At 38.6% G+C, this 21,502-nt stretch overlaps 1 protein-coding gene across 1 annotated transcript in view; it reads right to left on the bottom strand.

Moving 5' to 3' along the window:
• Positions 1 to 17,516, bottom strand: part of DNPEP (aspartyl aminopeptidase) — a 351,605-nt gene extending 334,089 nt beyond the window's left edge. Inside the window, exon 1 of the mRNA XM_053698172.1 lies at positions 17,358 to 17,516. Within this exon, the coding sequence (XP_053554147.1) occupies positions 17,358 to 17,516 (159 nt within the window). The remainder of the gene's footprint in view (positions 1 to 17,357) is intronic.
• Between the last annotated feature and the right edge of the window lie 3,986 nt (positions 17,517 to 21,502).

The following is a 21,502-nucleotide window of genomic DNA, read 5'->3' as shown; positions in this document are numbered from 1 at the left end:
TAGACAACGAGCCCGCTGCCTTAGATAAGCACGTGTAACTACTATCCAGGGGGTGTCTCCTTCTCCATATGTCGCACACCGCCAGATCAGACTGTAATTTAGCGAAAAAAATGTATTTGAATTTCCCCTTATGTCTTGGTAGTTTGGTACCGGCATCTGCGGAGCCGAGCCATGATCTGTCTAACTGATGATTTGGAGCAAGGTTAAAATCCCCTCCGATTATAAGCGGGGTCCCCATAAATGGGGCCAATGTGTGTATCAGTGCATCCCAGAAAGCTAGTGTTTTAGAGTAAGGGACATATATGTTACAAAGGGTATAAATGGTATGGTGGAGCTTAATTTGCAGTATCAGGAACCTACCCGCCCCATCTTTATGTGTATGTAGAATTTCTATTGATGAGCGTTTGCCAAATAGAATAGCCAAACCTCTACTAGAGCTAGTATATGAAAGGTAAGAAATTGCCCCCACCCAAGTCTGTTGCAGTTTGTCATGTTCAGAGTCTATTAGGTGGGTTTCTTGAAGAAACGCAATGTCAGAGTCCAACTTTCGCAAGTGAGACAGAATCGACCTCCTCTTCACCGGGGAGTTAATACCTCCCACATTCCAGGATGTCAGTTTAAGCGTCATTTGCAGTATCCGTCAAGGAGGGCATGTAGAAGAAGAGAGATGAGGAGGGGGAGGAGAGATAGAGAAGAAAGAGAGGGGGAGAGAAAAAAAAAAACACCAGACAATAACACAGTTGGATAGGGAATTCTCCCCCATCCCCGCAAACATGATGCTATTCTGTGGATGTGAATGCGTTGGAATAGAGAACACTTAATTGGCTTTAACACTAGTGTAATCTTGTTCAAGGGCAAAAGCGTAGGTGTAAGTAGGTCTATATATATATTCTTGTTAAAACAGGGGGTACCCAATCGGTAGAATTTAGCAACTCTTTAAGTGTGATAATCCCCAATAATCACACTAATAATAGAAAAATATTGCAAAAGATAAGAGTGCGCTCAAAAGAGCTCTACCATATTATTATTAAAAAAGTAGGAATAGAGTAAAACCTGATATAAATGAAATTTTATTTTATTTCAATAGATTTTTCACTAAAAGCTTATTAGCAACAAAACACATCAATAACATAAACAAATATAATTTATAATAAGGTGCACCTTTTGTATACTACACAGTTTAAACAACGAAAAAGAAATGTGTATGAGGTTTGGTTCAGCGTGTTACTTTTTTTATATCCAAACTTTGCAACAATTTTTGCAACAATTTAGTTAAGCAGCTTTGAGATGGGTTTCCAAGTCTTTACAAATGTCAAGTAATTGTTCGATTGAGCAAAAAGTTATACATTTGCAGGTGGGTGTGTTATGAGTGTCTCTTGTAACAATTTATCAATGAGAGTTAAATACTGCCCATGCAGATGATTTAGTCACCAGAATCCAAAAGTAACAAAGTTCACTTTTGTCTTTCTCTGACCCAATATTTCCCTTCTTGTGTAGAATAGTCGGCGTTCTATTAGCCGTTAGCCGTAGGAGCGGATTCTGACGTGCCTCAAACACGTGCTATGCTCATCCGCCAATCACTGGGTCAGGTTACCGGTGAGTTGGTTATTCAAACGGACAGGATGTTCCGTACATAGAAGTATATCGGCAATTATTCCAGTCGTAAATGTCCCACCACTGTAAGTTGATATTATACCTTTGCTCCCTGGAAACTTGCAAATTATTCAGATTGTGTCCAAATCGGAGTTTTTTCATTTTCGTTTTCCAGATCCAATTCAGTATTTCCTAATGAGACGTCCACATTAAGCTGGCCAGCTTGCATAGGTCTAAGTCATCTACGCGTTTCAGCAGAAATGCTTTTTTCAAGATGTGCCTGTGGACTTCCCATCATGCATTTATACATGTCTCATTTAAGCTGCAAGTTTTTTATTGGATAATTGATCTAGAAAGTTCATTTAACACGCTTATGCCTCATATTAATCCTTATACAATAAAAGATTTATAAACAGTTGTCATTATAATAACTCTATTCCTGATAAATGGTAATTTTAAATGCACATAATATAACTTATTACGGATTAATATTGAGTTAAAAGTATGAAAGTCTAAATATTCAGTTGTTTCAATACTTGGTTTGCCTATACCTGAAATACATATTTAAAAACATATTTAAAAACATATTCAATACAATTCATATTTTTAAAATACATATAAAATTAATTTATTGCACATATAAAAGTTAATTTATAATTTTTAATTTTAATTTTTTTTTAACTTTTAAAATCTATTGTGTGTTATAAAAAAATAACAAATTAATTATTGAGTTATTTTTGAAATGCATCTAGTGTATATTAAAATTATGTTCTCTAAAATCTATAATTAAGAGATAAATTATAAATTAAATAAAAGGGTTAAGATCCAATTCAGCATTTAACCCTAGTGGTGTCAGCGTTTTAAATTTAAAAATTAGTTCAGCTTCAGTTTTTAAAAGTTTTTTATTTAGATCTCCACCTCTCCAGTCCTGTGTGATTTTCCTCAGGCCCCAATATTTTAGTCCCTTGGGGTTTTCATTATGGACTTCTTTAAAATGTTTGGAGAGTAGGCGGCCTTCTACACCATTTTCAATATTAAGTAGGTGTTCCCTAATTCTGTCCCTCAACATGCGTGAGGTCTCACCTAAATATTGCATCTTACACGGACATTCTATTAGATAGACTACATTCTTGTCACAACATCTAATTAGGTCCTTGATTTTAAATTCTTCTCTGTAGATGTTACACTAGTCTTTTTACAGCTAAATTTACAGGCTTTACATGATATGCAAGGATAGTAACCTTCTAATTTATTACCTTTTAAGTCCATGTCCATACATTTTATTTTTCTTGGCTTACAAGTGCTAGGTGCTAAAATTGATTTCAGATTTCTCGCTTTTTTAAAAACAACTCTTGGTCTATCAGTTAGGGACTCTCCTAAAAATGGGTCTCTTTGCAACAGATGCCAATGTTTATTAAGGACACCTCTTAATTTATTGTGGTCAATATTAAAATCAGTTATAAACGGTATATCTAGTATACCTTCTATAGGTTCTTTGGGTTGTTTTCCTATTAAAAGCTCATCTTGTGTTCTTTCTTGGGCTTTTTGTTTTGCTGTTTTTATTAGATTTGAATTATAACCTATCTTTTTACATTTTTCTTCTAGAATTCTAGATTGTTGAGTAAAATCCTCTTGTTCACTACAGTTTTTTCTAATTCTTAAAAATTGATTTTTAGGTATATTTTCAAGCCACTTTTTATAGTGGCAACTATTATTATGAATAAAATTATTGGAATCAACCTCTTTAAAATGTGTTTTAGTAGTGATCTTATCATTGGAGATTATGATATCAACATCCAGAAAATTTATCTTAGTTTTACTTTTTTCATAAGTTAAATCTATACCAAACCTGTTATTTTTAAAATCTTCTATAAAAATATCTAAAAGTTCTTCATCCCCTTTCCAAATGATTATAATATCATCTATGAAACGACGATAGAGCACCAAGTTTGCCTCCCAGCTTGATCCATGGATCATTTTCTCTTCAATGAAACCCATGAATAAATTTGCATAGCTGGGGGCGAACTTGGTGCCCATCACCGTTCCTTTAGTTTGTAGATAATATTGGTTATTAAAATAAAAATAATTGTTGTTTAATATAAAAGCTATACTTTCAATTAAAAACTCGATTTGTTCAATTTGTATTTCTCCATATTTGTATAGAAAATGTTCAACTGCCTGGATTCCCAATGTGTGCTGTATATTGGTGTACAAAGAGCACACATCACAGGTGACAAATATTAAATCATTCTTCCATTCTATATTTTTTAATAATTGTAATAATTCAGTGGAATCTTTCAAGTAAGAGGGTAGTTTAATCACATAATGTTGTAAGTAATTATCCACAAATTCAGATAAATTTGAAGTGATGGATTGGATGCCGGAGATAATTGGTCTGCCAGGGGGATTTATTAGGGATTTATGGATTTTTGGCAGGTAATAGAAGATGGGGGTCTTAGGGAAATCTACTTTAAGGAAACCATATTCCTTACCATTAATGACTCCTATATTGTGAGCTTTATCCAATAATTTCAATAGTTCTTTAGACAGTTTTTTTAATAGGGTTAGTCGAGATTTTCTTATAAGTTGTATTATCATTTAGTAATCTATTGGCCTCTTTGATATAGTCTTCAGTATTTAATATAAAAATCCCTCCCCCCTTATCCGCCTGCTTAATCATAATATTTGTGTTATTTTGTAATTCTTTTAGGGTGTCATTTTCCTTTTTAGTGAGGTTATATTTGTTTTTTCCAATATTCATGTCTTCAATATCCTTTTTAATTGCTTTTTCGAACATTTCTATGTTCCTTCCTTTTTCAGTGGTTGGGAAGAAGTTCGATTTTGGTTTAAGGTTTGTATGGTGAAAACCTTTCTTATCATTAATTAATTCTCGTTCGATCGGATTTTTTAGAAAGAATCTTTTTAGGGTTATATTGCGAATGAATCTATTCACATTGATTAGGGTATTAAATTTATCTAATTTATTTGTCGGGGCAAATGTTAGGCCCTTCTGCAATACTCTATATTGGTGTTCACTTAAATTTACAGTACTTAAATTAAATATGCCCTGTTTATCTATCTCTTCCTTTTTTGGTTCTCTCTCTCCTCCTCTACCTCTGGTTCCTCTCTTTCTCTTTTTTTCAATTTTAATCTCTCTGTTTGTTTCCAATCCTCTCCTAAAAAAGAAGAGGATGTACCTTGTTTAGGACTAGCTGTATTTATTCTTAAATCTTGATCCCTTAAAACTTCAAATCTATTGTAGCTCCTCCAATCCTGTTCTTTCTGTCTCCAATTATCTTCTCTGGACCTCCAATTAAATTTATCATAGTGGTTATAATAATTATCATTAGAATTATTATTTCTAATTGTTCCATTCCCCTGGTTTGATGAATGCATATAATTTTGAGTATTATTTCCATTAGTCCAACTTCTCTGATTATTTCTCTCTTGGTTATATATATAATTGGAAGTGGCATAATTCTGTGATTTTCTTGGATAATGCTGCCTATAATATTCTCTTGGTTTATTGTAGTTAGTATATTCTTTATTATCTTTACTATTTACTCTATTTCTCTCCATATTCTTCTTCTTACCTTTTTTGCAGAATATTTGCCATTTTGGTTCTGTCACTGTTACTGGTTTTGTATTTTCTGCCGCTATTTCTACTGATTGATTTTCATTATTTATTTCTTTTGAATTATAATCAGTTAGATCTCTATTCATTTTTCTTGATTTAATATCCAGTTTCTTTTTTAATATCTTTTATCTTTTTGTAGATGGTCTTGCAATTGAAATGTACAATCTTTGAGCAGTCTAAGGCCTCTTGGTACTACATTTAAATTAATATATTTTTGAAGGAAACTTACTTCTAGTTTTTGTTTCATTTCTTTTATTAATATATTTTCTAAATTGTCACATAATTCAGTTAAATTCCCTAGGGGGACTTGATTTAAAGGTTCAGTATAATTTTCTAATTTCTCAATTTCAGAGAATAAATCTAGTCTGACTTTAAACAGATCCATGTTTTTAAAACTAAGCAATAGAATGGGTGGGGGGATTAATTAAAACAGTTAAAACAGGGGGTACCCAATCGGTAGAATTTAGCAACTCTTTGTGTGATAATCCCCAATAATTACACGAATAATAGAAAAATATTGCAAAAGATAAGAGTGCGCTCAAAAGAGCTCTACCATATTATTATTAAAAAAGTAGGAATAGAGTAAAACCTGATATAAATGAAATTTTATTTTATTTCAATGGATTTTTCACTAAAAGCTTATTAGCAACAAAACACATCAATAACATAAACAAATATAATTTATAATAAGGTGCACCTTTTGTATACTACACAGTTTAAACAACGAAAAAGAAATGTGTATGAGGTTTGGTTCAGCGTGTTACTTTTTTTATATCCAAACTTTGCAACAAATGCATGATGGGAAGTCCACAGGCACATCTTGAAAAAAGCATTTCTGCTGAAATGCGTAGATGACTTAGACCTATGCAAGCTGGCCAGCTTAATGTGGACGTCTCATTAGGAAATACTGAATTGGATCTGGAAAACGAAAACAAAAAAACTCCGATTTGGACACAATCTGAATCATTAGCAAGTTTCCAGGGAGCAAAGGTATAATATCAACTTACAGTGGTGGGACATTTACGACTGGAATAATTGCCGATATACTTCTATGTACGGAACATCCTGTCCGTTTGAATAACCAACTCACCGGTAACCTGACCCAGTGATTGGCGGATGAGCATAGCACGTGTTTGAGGCACGTCAGAATCCACTCCTACGGCTAACGGCTAATAGAACGCCGACTATTCTACACAAGAAGGGAAATATTGGGTCAGAGAAAGACAAAAGTGAACTTTGTTACTTTCGGATTCTGGTGAGTAAATAATCTGCATGGGCAGTATTTAACTCTCATTGATAAATTGTTACAAGAGACACTCATAACACACCCACCTGGAAATTTATAACTTTTTGCTCAATCGAACAATTACTTGACATTTGTAAAGACTTAGAAACCCATCTCAAAGCTGCTTAACTAAATTGTTGCAAAGTTTGGATATAAAAAAAGTAACACGCTGAACCAAACCTCATACACATTTCTTTTTCATTGTTTAAACTGTGTAGTATACAAAAGGTGCACCTTATTATAAATTATATTTGTTTATGTTATTGATGTGTTTTGTTGCTAACAAGCTTTTAGTGAAAAATCTATTGAAATAAAATAAAATTTCATTTATATCAGGTTTTACTCTATTCCTACTTTTTTAATAATAATATGGTAGAGCTCTTTTGAGCGCACTCTTATCTTTTGCAATATTTATATATATATTCTTCCCAAGCCTCAAACTACTCATATATATAGAGATAAACTGTGAGAGTTTCTGTCCCCTGTGACTCTGATATACCTATACAAAGACATATAGTGGTACAGTACAGTAAAGCAAAAATTGGAATTATCACAGCTGGCATTTAAACATGTATCTGCTCCCCACCAATCTATCAAACATGAAGGCTTCTATAGACAAAACAGGCATAACTTCCCATATGACAGTGAGAACATTCAGCTGATAGAAGCATTGATGTGCACAATATGATATGATAGGGCCCACAGCCTTATACAGATCTCTTTGTTTTCTTAGGCTAAGTTGACTCAGGTACAAGGGAACTGCGTGGCTCTCCATCCCCTGTAGCTCCAGAAAAGTGTGCCATGTCATTAAAAGAAGGTATATACTGACACAGTGCAATGATGGAAGGCTAGTATATCTATATAATACTAATGGGCCTCGACATTTAAGGCGATATATAGCAGGGTTCTCACATTGTATGCTGCTCATGGTTAAAGCGGACACAGCATATAGAAGGTCTTGGGGTACCACTTGTAAGGGGGTCGGGTCATATTTAGATTGTGTGTGAAGGTGGGGCCATAAGTGAGTCAGTTGACTGTCTATTCGCCATAAAGCATAAGGGCACACACATGTACAATTGAGCGAGAATGTGGGGGTTAAAGTTATAGTTATCACAGGCCTGCAAGATATTGGTTGGCAGTTAATCCTACACCTGTGGGCCACACATCTATCAAAAACCAACATAGTCATGAACAGAGCGAACATGTTCCTTATACAGCAGTGAAAATACCTAGCTGGTAAACATATAAGTGCAGACAATAGTAGGCATAAGCTGTCACAGTGCAGTAATAAAATCCTAGCATGCATATGTAATACTGACAGGCACTGGCACAGATGATGATATATAGTAAAATCCTTAAACATTATTCTATCTATTAGTAGGACAAGTACAGCACAAAAAGAGGTCTGGTTGTATACAATTTGCATGCGAGAGATAGGCCATAGATAATCCAAACAGCTGTCCATCTGTCTCAGAATTGCATAGGGGCCACTGAGAACTAAGACCGGATCCAGGGTGAATGGTCTAGTTTTGCATATAATAAGATAGTGCAATGTCTGTTTGCTTACATTTAAGTTAGAGGGCATAGAGGCTAAGGCTAAGGCTCTCAATCTAGGTACCATTAACTTCAATAAAATATTTAAACAGTTAAGAAACACAATCAACCTTAAAACTTTTAACCAGAATTGGCACAACAGGTGCAACAGTATTGGGCCTATGCAAGCACAGCACCCTTGGGCGCCCGAGAAGGGGCACCTCTGGGTCACCTTATCCATTAGTAATGATAAACAAGATATAGTTACGTATTAGCTCCTGTCCATTGATCTCAGCCAGCTTCCTGCTGCCGCCTCTTCGATTCCAGGTAGCTCTCCACTGCCTGGGGGGAGTGGAAAAACTTAGGGCCAGAGGATGTTTGCAAACGAGTTTAGCTGGGAACAGCAAAGCCACTTGTCGGCCCTGCTCATACAGACGTGAGCAGATTGGTGAAAAATCTTTGCGTTGTTTGGTGACCTCTGTCGAGAAGTCCTGAAACACCAAAAGTCTATTGCCCTCATACGAGACTTCTTTTTTCATCCGGTAAGCTCTCAGGATCTTCAGCTTCTCTTGGAAGTTAAGGCATTTAAAGATCAGCTGCCTTGGTTTTTGATTACCGGTTTCCAAACTTCGTTCAGGGCCCACTCTGTGAGCTCTTTTGATATCCAGGGGCAAAAGATCCTGCGGTATACCCAGAAGCTTTGGAATAACAAGTGCCGCAAAGGCCAGCAGGTCTTTAGCTTTAACCTTCTCCGGTAGTCCCACCACTCGTAAATTATTACGGCGGCTACGGTTCTCCAAGTCATCCACTCGCTCCTGCAACAGTTTGTTTTGGCGGAGGAGTTGTTGTATGGAGTTACTTGTTTCCACTTGCCTATCCTCTATTTCTGATATACGGCCTTCTGCGTCAGAGAGGCGCGTGGAGTATTGTCTGACTTCACTAGTCAGGGTGTCTAAGCCTGCCTGCAGAGTCTCCATTTTAGGCAAGAAAAAGGATTTCAATTCCTTCAGTAGTTGAGTGTGATCTCCCATGGTCTTGGCACTGGTTTCAGGGTTTATCTCAACCACCGCCTGAGTCTCCATTTGGTATTTAGATTTTCTATCATTATTTTTGTTCTTCTGGCTCATGGTGTCAGTCTGAGGGGGAGTCAGCTTAAAGAAATATTTATCCACTTTCATCAGTGTGTCTTGTACAAATTTACAGTGCAGATACTAGAAAGGAGTGTGTGTTGGATAAGGTAAGCACAGTATATGCCTAGAGAATGTTCCCCTATGTTGAAATGACAGATTATAAAGTGTTTCTGAAGTGCACAGCACACTATCTCCAAGTCCATACAATCAGGGGACAACAGAATTTCACCTCCTGTGCTGTGAGTGTTGAGCCCGGTCACTATCCCACAATGTTCTCTAATTTGGTAGTTCGGAGGGTAGCATGTAGCAGGGTATAGTGTTCGTGGGTTATAATCTAACCTGAGGGGTTTTTCCAGCAGCCGCAGTTCAGTTTGTAAAAGTTTGCGGTGCTATAGCAGTCCGGTCACCCACGTTGCTCCCCACCAAACCCCACCGTCTCTGTGCAGCCGTTATATATTATCCCTTCAGTACAAGGTCGGGGGTCACCCCGCTAACAAAGCTGGACAAGGGATTCCTCAGAGCGGCTCTAGTATAAGCGCTACTTACTGCTACTGTCCACAGTCAGCCATATACTAGTTTTTCTTTTTTTTTTTTTTTTTTTTTTTTAATGCAGGCACTGGTGGCAAAAGTTCCTAATGTAGGACGTGGGGGTAACAGTCCCTTTTCTGATGCTTCTCTGCAATCTCTACTGACTGGTGAAGTGTGGTCAATTAATGCTTTATCGCCAGTTGTCTTTGCTTGCTTCTTCTCTCTGCAGGGCTAGATAGGTCTGAGGCCTAAGCCACGTGGGATCATATTGCTGCGGTAGAATGGAGCCAGGTTAGTGAGCGCCCTATCCCTCAGTAGTCTCTAATATATGTATCCTTATACAACCGCACAGTGGGGATCCTTACTGTAATATCCCTTCTATAGATCTTTAACCTGCAGAGGGTGGTTAACAGTCCGTGACCTGCGTATCTCCCCTGTGCCCCTTTGTGATTTCTCAGTTCCCCCTATCTGGGCTCAATAGTGTCTCTCACCCCTCACAACTCTCAGGGATGGATCTCCTCTCTGGATGTTAGGCCGATCGCTGTACATTCAGAGCGGGCCGTGACTGTAGGGATTCCAAGATGGCGCCGCAGCGTCTAATGTCTTTTACGTTCCGGAGCTCCCGGCGGCCAGGATCGTTGTTATTCGTCCTGCACACTAAAGTAGGCGGCCGGCATGAGTGTCCTCCATCCGGCAAGTCTGCTGTGTGGGGTCGGGCAGCTCAAAAAGTAGCGTTATATGAGGCAGTTTTACTCAGTTTTACGGAGCTCTCTCTCTCTGCGGCTGCACAGGAAGCCCGCCCACCGGAAGTCCTAGCTCTCCAATCTTAGTGAGCCAGTTCATTAAACTGCTGGGTAGAACTATGGTAGCATTACTACTACTTGCTATGCTATTGATATTCCTCCTGTGCCTGTAGCTCTTTTTAAAGCCATTCACTTATTTTAACCCATTACAGGTGCCAGTAAATAAGGTTCTGCCTTAAAGGGACATGAAACACAAACTTTTTCTTTCATGATTCAGATAGAGAATACAATTTTAAAAAAGTTTCCAATTTACTTCTATTATAAATTCTCATGTTATTCTTGGTTGAAGAGATATCTAGATAGGTAGCGTGCACATGTTTGGAGCACTACATGACAGGAAATAGCGCTGCCATCTAGGGCTCTTGCTAATGTATAACATTGTTGCAAAACTACTGCCATATAGTGGTGCAGACACGTGCACACTCCTGAGCTTACCTTCCTGCTTTTCAACAAAAGATAAAGAGAAAACAAAAATGATAAAAGAAGTAAATTGGAAAGTTGTTTAAAATTGTATGTCCTATTTGATGAAAGAAAATGTTGGGGTTTTATGTCCCTTTAAGGATCCTGCGACAGTAGTGGCCCATATTCACAGGTCAGTGATATTGTTGTCATTTTGAAAGGCTTTGGTTTAGAATGCACAATACAGACCTGTACATAGTTGTCAGTGGCTGTATTGTTCTATATTAGTCCTGAGGGCTTTTTATATGTTATGTGACTTACAAATTGTGTAAAAAAAAAAAAAGAAAGGTGTCTTTTACTCTCTATTGTGCTTAATAAACTGAAGTGCAAAGTTCAGCTGTCAGAAAGCTGGAAATGTCACTGATCTGTGGACACAAACCACCACTGACAAAGGGATGAAGAATAAAAGTGATGGTAAATCTTAGTGTTTGTGAAACGCTAGGATTTACCATTGGAGCAAATAAAGGAGACTTTGGCCTCTATTTAACAAAGGTCTTGCGGACCTGATCCGACAGTGCGGATCAGGTCCGCAAGACCTCGCTGAATGCGGAGAGCAATACGCTCTCCGCATTTAACATTGCACCAGCAGCTCACAATCAATCGGCCGCCAGCAGGGGGTTTCAATCAACCTGATCGTACTCAATCGGGTTGAATTGTGGCGATGTCTGTGCGCCTGCTCAGAGCAGGCGGACAGGTTATGGAGCAGCGGTCTTTGTGATCGCTGCTTCATAACTGCTGTTTCTGGCGAGCCTGCAGGCTCGCCAGAAACAGAGGACATCAAGCTCCAATCGGAGCTTGATAGATAGGCCCCTTTAAGTCATGAAGTATAAAATACTTCATGCTGAAGTTGCTTTATTTGTTTGAAGCGTTCGCCGCGCTGAGCCAGTTGGCTTGCATGGCTATTGGCTAAGAGGTGAAAACGTCAGCTCACAGCAAAAGAGCGTTCTGCCGTGGGCTGCTTGAAGAGCTCAGTGCAGCGATGCCGGTGAACGCTTCCAACAAAAAGAGGAACAAAAAGAGGAGCTTTCAGCATGAAGTTCCCTTTATTTGTTCCACTGGTGAATCTTAGCGTTTCACTGTAAAAATGCCCTGAGAGAAGAGGCGGCCTTCAAGGGCTTAGAAATTAGCATATGAACCTCCTTAGGTTTTAACTAAGCTTTCAACTAAGAATAGCAAGAGAACAAAGCAAAAATGGTTATAAAAGTAAATTGGAAAATTGTTTAAAACTACATGCCCTATCTGAATCATGAAAGTTTATTTTGGACTAGACTGTGTTTTTTTTTTTTTTAGATTTTTTTTTTAGATTAGGGTTTGGGCTTTCATAAAAGAGCTAAACGCCCTTTTCAGGGCAATGCAAAAGAGCTTAATGCCCTTTTAAGGGCAATGCGCATACAAATGCCTAGGTTTTTGTTAGAGTTAGGTTTTTTTATTTTGGGGGGTTGGTTGGGTGGTAGGTTTTACAGTTGGGGGGTATGTATTTTTTTACAGGTAAAAGAGCTGATTTATTTAGGGCAATGTCCTACAAAAGGCCCTTTTAAGGGCTATTCGTAGTTTATTGTAGTCTAAGGTTGTTTTTTTTTTGTTTTTTTATAGGGCTATTAGATTAGGTGTAATTGTTTTTATTTTGGATATTTTTGTTTGTTATTTTTTTGTAATTTAGTGTTGGTTATTTTTTTGTAATTTACTATTTGTTACTTTTTGTAATTTTAGAATTACATTTTTTAGTAGTGTTAGATTTTTTTTTTTTTTTTTTTAGTTGCTTGTAAGTAGAACTTTATTTTATTTTATTTTTTTTATTGAGGTAAAGTTAGGCATACAATATGTTTAGGCATTCCACAATTGCTTGGTAAAGAAAACACGTTACAGAGCTCTCCATGCAAACCATACAGTATAAATACAGGAAATATAGGCAAATCCAGTTAGTAAAACAATAGAGTAACCAATAAACATAATGCCGTATAAAGAAAAACTAATATGAACATGCCCTTGAAAGTTTAAGCCTCTCCTCTGGGTCAAAGGGCAACTCTTGGGCCCCTGGTGAGGAATTTGTTGCAATGGGAGGCTGTCTGCTGGGGAAAAGACCACTTATGTATCTAATTCTAACCTCAAATTTTAAATTTTATGTTTTTGATTAGTGAGGTTTTCAACAGGTTCAAAAATATTCTCATGTACATCAAATATTAGAAGTGACAGTATGCTGATTGCTATATCACGAAATTAACTAAACAGAAAGAAATTTAGAACAGCAAGTGTGTTATTGTACAAAACAAAGTTAAAACCTCTTTTTATAACAAGTACTTTCTCATGCATGAGTAATATGGTAATATATGTAAAAATGGTACATAAGATTCTGTACTCACAAGGGAAATGGGTAGGGTGCGGCATAGGCAAGAGAAGCCGCATAGTTAGCCCTCTTAGTGTAGGGGGTACATTATGTTATATCGGGGGGGGGGGAGGGTATAGTTTTTTGAGCGCAGTAGGTACCCTATCCTATAGGCTAATTACATATTAGATTGATGATATATCTAGTACAAGAAATCATCTAGCTCTATATTCATATAGCTGGCATAGCTTATGGAGCTTATTTGATAAATGTTACATAGCAAGACCATCAGTAATAATGGCAATGCAGGTCCAGCCTGCACTAAAAACATTGTCAGATACTTCAAAATGATACTATATGCCCTAGAATGTCTAAGTCCCCACCTGCAAATTATGAAATCGCTCACTACACCTCACGTTATGACGTCCTAACAATCAATAGGATACTTATAAACTAAGTAGCTAAACTTGTTAGTCAGTGGGTTGTAACTTCTTGCAGTAACAGATATGCCAGCTTGAAGTATTTAGCCATTATAATGAGCACTATAGTTTGTCTCTAGATGCCCTGTGTAAGCAACACATGTAGTCTGGTTAGTCCAAGCGATAATAAATTACCATTGATAGGCGAGCTGTAGGCTTAAGCAAGAATGGGCTATGCAAGTTGGGCTGGGACCTTTATAATATAAAACACACTTATCTATAAAATGCTGTTTCTAAAATGCTAGGGGACCTTGTAACTTGGATTGGTGTGGGAACAGGTGACTCACTCTATATAGATTAAATGACAACACCCCTGGGGAAGCATCATGACAATAAGGGAACAAAACCATTAAACATAATGGAAAACCTATAATGCTAGACAAAATAATTGGTAAGGCGCAGTCTCGGCCGCTGGCTGCGCCTGTGCTATAGGGGTATAAAGTTTAACATTCAGAGTATAAACTCCCCAAATGGGTTCTGGTAGGTGTTGGCAAGAGTTTGAAAAAAGGTGAGCGTTTAACTCAAGCGGCAATTCTATTATCTCAACAATCATCTATAAGAGGAGGCAGGCTGCCTAAAGAAACATATTATGTTAATACTAACAGAAACATAGCTTCCAACCAAGAAAAATAAAACAATGCAAACAGTTGTACTTGTATACTAGTGTCCATTACTTAAAACAATATCAGGCGCTGAATTTGGAAAAGGGAATCCCATTGAAGACAGGAAAAGTTCAAACTAAGCTCTAGATCCGTCTAGATGAGATATTTAGATAGTTGTCCTTATCCAGAGCACTGACTATCATCCCGTGGGGCACGATCTGCTGACACCTTAGTTAGCCCGCTTCATAGTAAGACAAGCACAGTGTAGTCAACCTCCTGCCAACAGCTTTGTACACAATAAGAGGTCTCTGAGCTACTATGTTGAGATTCTGGGCTGCAGTTATAGGATTGTTCTGAAGAGAGCAGTCCGGTGGGGAAAGAAGTTCCAACGTCTCTGGAGTGTATGCACCTGCAAGCTGTAATCCCATTTGTTTGTCCAGCGAGCTAAGATCTCCTGCACATATATCAGTGATGTCCCATCTTGGCTGTAGGTTCTCTATGTAATAAAGATTGTGACATAAATAGGGCCTAGAAGTATATGCTGTATGTGGCTTTATTTTCTGCTGGCTCACCGACTCATCTATATGCAAAGCGCTCAGATCTGTGTAATCCTAACTCAAGAGCAATATATAAGCTGGAAAGGCCAGTGTTGTTTGCGGCTGCCCTTCTTCTTCCTGACCTGGGACCAGAGCGTTGTATGTGGTTGCTGCTTGTGATGTGTTCACGGCTGGATAGGTAATCGGGTCGGGTATTTGGGTCACCCCAATCATCTGATTGATCTGTGTAACACTAAAAGGTAGACCTCGATGCTCCAAAACGCTACCGTTCACACTTTTCATCTGCCCATACTTCAGCTGGGTAGGTGGTTGGGTTGCGCAGGAGCCGCTCGTATGGAGCGCAGCATGTAAGGTCTCCTCGAGGGCAACATGGTGCTTCTCCAGTATGCGGGCTAGCTCCACAATAACACTGTCAGTGTTCATCTTGTAAGTCAGACTGTAAGTATACCAATCTTGAAATTGAAAAGGGTCTTCTCAAAATCCTTCTTCTTTTGGCCGATTGAGGGACTCACGCAGTAAAAAAGAAAAATGGCCACTATCTGTAGGCCTCACTAAATATCGCCACCAAAGTTTGCAAAAGCTGCGTACTTTCAGAGTTCTTATTTAAGCCTCGGGAACAAATAGGTACCTTGTAGTTAATAAATAGTCTGAGCTGAGCGGTCAAATGTATATTTATTATCAATAGATAGCCGGAGCTAAGGCGATGTGCGACCGCTCAGACTCAGAGTTAACTCTACCCCCCGTGTTAGATTTTTTTAATGTGTAATTTAGTATATTTAATTTGTAGTTATTTTAATTTAGTATAATAGTTATGTTAGGTTAATTGTTAGTTTAAACTTACGCCTAGATTTAGAGTTTGGCGTTAGCCGTCAAAACCAGCGTTAGGGGCTCCTAACGCTGGTTTTGGGCTACCGCTGGTATTTAGAGTCAGTCAGGAAAGGGTCTAACGCTCACTTTGCAGCCGCGACTTTTCCATACCGCAGATCCCCCTACGCCATTTGCGTATCCTATCTTTTCAATGGGATCTTTCTAACGCTGGTATTTAGAGTCTTGGCTGGAGTGAGCGTTAGAAATCTAACAACAAGACTCCAGCCGCAGCAAAAAGCCAGGAGTTAAGCGCTTTCTGGGCTAACGCCGGTTCATAAAGCTCTTAACTACTGTGCTCTAAAGTACACTAACACCCATAAACTACCTATGTACCCCTAAACCGAGGTCCCCCCACATCGCCGCCACGCTAATACATTTTTTAACCCCTAATCTGCCGACCGCACACCGCCGCAACCTACGTTATCCCTATGTACCCCTAATCTGCTGCCCCTAACACCGCCGACTCCTATATTATATTTATTAACCCCTAATCTGCCACCCCCAACGTCGCCGCCACCTACCTACACTTATTAACCCCTAATCTGCCGACCGGACCTCACCGCTACTATAATAAAGTTATTAACCCCTAATCAGCCTCACTCCCGCCTCAATAACCCTATAATAAATAGTATTAACCCCTAATCTGCCCTCCCTAACATCGCCGACACCTAACTTCAAGTATTAACCCCTAATCTGCCGACCGGACCTCACCGCTACTCTATTAAATTTATTAACCCCTAAAGCTAAATCTAACCCTAACACTAACACCCCCCTAAGTTAAATATAATTTTTATCTAACGAAATAAATTAACTCTTATTAAATAAATTATTCCTATTTAAAGCTAAATACTTACCTGTAAAATAAACCCTAATATAGCTACAATATAAATAATAATTATATTCTAGCTATTTTAGGATTAATATTTCTTTTACAGGCAACTTTGTATTTATTTTAACCAGGTACAATAGCTATTAAATAGTTAATAACTATTTAATAGCTACCTAGTTAAAATAATTACAAAATTACCTGTAAAATAAATCCTAACCTAAGTTACAATTAAACCTAACACTACACTATCAATAAATTAATTAAATAAAATACCTACAAATATCTACAATTAAACCTAACACTACACTATCAATAAATTAATTAAATAAAATACCTACAAATAAATACAATTAAATAAACTAACTAAAGTAAAAAAAAATAATAAAAGAACTAAGTTACAAAAAATAAAAAACTAATTTACAAACATTAGAAAAAGATTACAACAATTTTAAGCTAATTACACCTACTCTAAGCCCCCTAATAAAATAACAAAGCCCCCCAAAATAAAAGAATGCCCTACCCTATTCTAAAATAAAATAGAAAAGCTCTTTTACCTTACCAGCCCTTAAAAGGGCCTTTTGCGGGGCATGCCCCAAAGAATTCAGCTCTTTTGCCTGTAAAAAAAATCATACAATACCCCTCCAACATTACAACCCACCACCCACATACCCCTAATCTAACCCAAACCCCCCTTAAATAAACCTAACACTAAGCCCCTGAAGATCTCCCTACCTTGTCTTCACCACGCCGGGTATCACCGATCCGTCCAGAGGAGCCTCCGAAGTCTTCATCCAAGCCCAAGCAGGGGCTGAAGAAGTCCATCATCGGGCTGAAGAGGTCCATCATCGGGCTGAAGTCTTGATCCAAGCGAGCGCTGAAGAGGTCCATCATTTAGCTTTAAATAGGAATAATTTATTTAATAAGAAATAATTTATTTCGTTAGATAAAACTTATATTTAACTTAGGGGGGTTAATACTTGAAGTTTGGTGTCGGTGATGTTAGGGAGGGCAGATTAGGGGTTAATACTATTTATTATAGGGTTATTGAGGCGGGAGTGAGGTGGATTAGGGGTTAATAACTTTATTATAGTAGCGGTGAGGTCCGGTCGGCAGATTAGGGGTTAATAAGTGTAGGTAGGTGGCGGCGACGTTGGGGGCGGCAGATTAGGGGTTAATAAATATAATATAGGGGTCGGCGGTGTTAGGGGCAGCAGATTAGGGGTACATAGGGATAACGTAGGTTGCGGCGGTGTACGAAGCGGCAGATTAGGGGTTAAAAAAATTATGCAGGGGTCAGCGATAGCGGGGGCGGCAGATTAGGGGTTTTTAGATTGGGGTACATGTTAGGGTGTTAGGTGCAGACGTAGGAAGTGTTTCCCCATAGGAAACAATGGGGCTGCGTTAGGAGCTGAACGCTGCTTTTTTGCAGGTGTTAGGTTTTTTTCAGCTCAAACGGCCCCATTGTTTCCTATGGGGGAATCGTGCACAAGCACGTTTTTTAAGATGGCCGCGTCCGTAAGCACCGCTGGTATTGAGAGTTGCAGTGGCGGTAAATTATGCTATACGCTCCCTTTTTGGAGCCTAACTCAGCCCTTCTGTGAACTCTAAATACCAGCGGTATTTAAAAGGTGCAGGAGAAAAAAAGCATGCGTAGCTAACGCACCCCTTTGGCCGCAGAACTCTAAATCTAGTGGTTAGTTTTTTATATTTACAGGTAAGTTTTTATTTATTTTAAGATAGGGATATTGTAATTTTAATTTAAAGTTAGGGAGTTGTTAGGTTTAGGGGTTAATAGTTTAATTTAGTCTTTTTAGTTTAATTTAGGTTTTTTTGAGATGTGGGGGGCTGGCGGTTTGGGGTTGATAGGTTTATTTAGTGGCGGTGATGTGAGAGGCCAGAGGTTTAGGGGTTAATAACTTTATTTAGCGTTGGCGATGTTGGGGAGCTGCGGAATAGGGGTTAATATCTTTATTATAGTGTTGCCGATGTTGGGGTATGGGGGAATAGGGGTTATTAACTTTATTATAGTGGCGGCGATGTCGGAGAGCGGTGGAATAAGGGTTAATAACTTTTATTAGTGGCGGAGATGTCGGGAGTGGCAAATTAGGTATTAATAACTTTATTTAGGTGTCGGCGATGTCAGGGGCAGCAAATTAGGGGTGTTTAGACTTGGGGTTTATGTTAGGGTGTAAGGTTTAAACGTAACTTTTTTTTCCCCATAGACATCAATGGGGTTGCGTTACGGCGATCGCAATTCTGCACTTCAGGTGTTAGTTTTTTTTTGTAACATGCTCTCCCCATTGATTTCTATGGGGAAAGCGTGCACGAGCACGTATTCTCAGCCCTTGGATTTTGGAGCTTATCGCCACCATATTGCACGCACAAGGCGGCTTTTTAAAAACTTGTAATGGCAGTGCTATGGAAGGTGAAATAACGCAACTTTGGTTGCGTTCGTTTCGCACTCTCTATAGTGCAATACTTGTAATCTAGGTGTTTATTTGTGAAAAAAAGTTGGACTCTGATTTTGTCAGGCATCTTACTTTGACTTTAATGAATTCTTTTATATTCTACTGCAATTTTGTATAAAATAGTCCTTTATTATGATATGACAATGCTTACATAGACTTTACTTCTTAAATACAATCAGTTTTATCTGCCAAATCTTTTGTATGCCCCCAAACCTTCATTTAATTCATGTTTTCCCATCTAAAGGTTCCAGACAAGTGAACTAATAGTTGACATTAAAGGACCAGTCAACACATTAGATTTGCATAATCAACAAATGCAAGATAACAAGACAATGCAATAGCACTTAGTCTGAACTTCAAATGAGTAGTAGATTTTTTATAACAAATGTCAAAGTTATGTATATTTCCACTCCCCTTGTACCATGTGACAGAAATCAGCCAATCACAAATGCATATACGTATAGTCTGTGAATTCTTGCACATGCTCAGTAGGATCTGGTGACTCAAAAATTGTAAATATAAAAGACTGTGCACATTTTTTTTAATGGAAGTAAATTGGAAAGTTGTTTAAAATTACATGCTGTATCAGAATCATGAAAATTTAATTTAACCTGAGTGTCCCTTTAAATCACTGTCCTGTAAGAAATGTCAGTGCTGAGTGCAGAGTATAACTTCAGACAGTGACTAAAGTATGCTAAAATATGTGCAGCTGTTGGGCTTCATCCTGAGGCAGAGGAGCAACAGATGGATGTGGAAACATGCAAGGCCTCAAACGCTGCTGGTCTGTCCGCTAGAAGATAATGCCCCCCTCAATGTTCACCATTTTTACTTCCAAAACACACACCTGAAGCTCTGTTACTTGCATTCAGACTGGAGATATGTGGCCTATCAAGTAAAATCTGTTTCTAGTCATAGCTGTTACCTGAGACCTGTGCAGACTCCAGGATGCCTATAAATGATGGTTTGGAGTTTGTTTGTTTGTTTTTTAAGGTCAGTTAACGATATTTATAAGAAATCAAGAGGTACAAAAAAATGTATGGTGGGGATGTGATTTTCAGAGAAATGGAAGTTCTATGCTAATAATAATTTTACATAATATGGTTTTAAACTTAATAATTTAAGTGTATTCTATTGAACCTATTTATTATTTCTGAGATCTCTATACATTTTAGTGAATATGCTCCACAGAAAAACAAGAATGTTGATATTCTCTGTCTTCAGGCAAACTTAAAGGGACAGGAAACCCTAAAATTTTCTTTCATGATTTGGATAGAACGTACAATTTTAAACAACTTTCCAATTTACTTCCATTATCAAATTTGCTTCATTCTCTTGTTATCATTTGCTGAAGGAACAGCATTGTGCTACTGAACACATCTAGTCAGTCAATCACAAGAGACAAATGTGTGCAGGCACCAATTAGCAGCAGCTCCCACTAGTGTAGGATATGTGCATATTCTTTTTCAACAAGCGATACCAAGAGAACAAAGCACATTTGAAAATAGAAGTTAATTTAAAAGTCTCTTAAAAGTACATGCTCTATCGGAATCATGCAAGTTTTATTTTGACTTTCCTACAGTTTCAGTGAATATAAAATGTGTGGTTAAGCTTGTAAAAGTGAAAAGATTTCTTTGTGCAATGATAAATATTGGCAACAACTGAACAGCAACTGAAGCAGTCACTTCAGAGATATGTAGCCATTCTAGTAAAAACTATTGCTTAGAACTGTTACCTGAGACTTGTGCAATATCTAGGTAATACAGGAGGCCTATCCTATACTATAAAAGGCCAAGTGTGTTTGTCCGAAGCTTTCATGCGCAGTAGAGACTGCACGCGGATAAACACACTGGCCTAAGTCCCCTACCTGTTCTGCCGACTGCGCCGAGCAAAAGTGGGCGTGGCCGAGCGTGAAGGGGGCGGGGCCTAACGCGAAGGCCCGTGAAGGGGGCGGAGCCTAGCGTGAAGGCCCGTGAAGAGAGCTCAAACAGCTCAAGAGAGGGTGGAGGGATGTGGGGAGAGGGGGGGAGATGTGGAGTGAGGGAGGGGGAGATGTGGAGAGAGGGGGGAGATGTGGAGAGAGGGGAGAGATGTGGAGAGAGGGGAGAGATGTGGAGAGAGGGGGGAGATGTGGAGAGAGGGGGGGAGATGTGGGGAGAGAGAGGGGGGGAGAGAGAGGGGGGGGGAGAGAGAGGGGGGAGAAAGAGGGGGGAGTTAAAGGGGGAGAGAGAGAGGGGAAAGAGAGAGGGGGGAGAGAGAGACAGAGAGAGAGGGGGGAGAGAGAGAGAGAGAGAATGAGAGAGAGAGGGGAGAGAGAGAGGGGGGGGAGGGGGGAGAGAGATAGAGAGGAGAGACACAGAGAGAGGGGGGAGAGAGAGGGGGGGGAGAGATAGAGGGGCAGAGAGAGAGGGG

The sequence above is a fragment of the Bombina bombina genome, chromosome 1, assembly GCF_027579735.1.
Source record: "Bombina bombina isolate aBomBom1 chromosome 1, aBomBom1.pri, whole genome shotgun sequence".
Classification (NCBI taxonomy): domain Eukaryota; kingdom Metazoa; phylum Chordata; class Amphibia; order Anura; family Bombinatoridae; genus Bombina; species Bombina bombina.
Note: the sequence above shows the minus strand (reverse complement) of the source record. Positions and strands in the feature narration are given on the sequence as shown.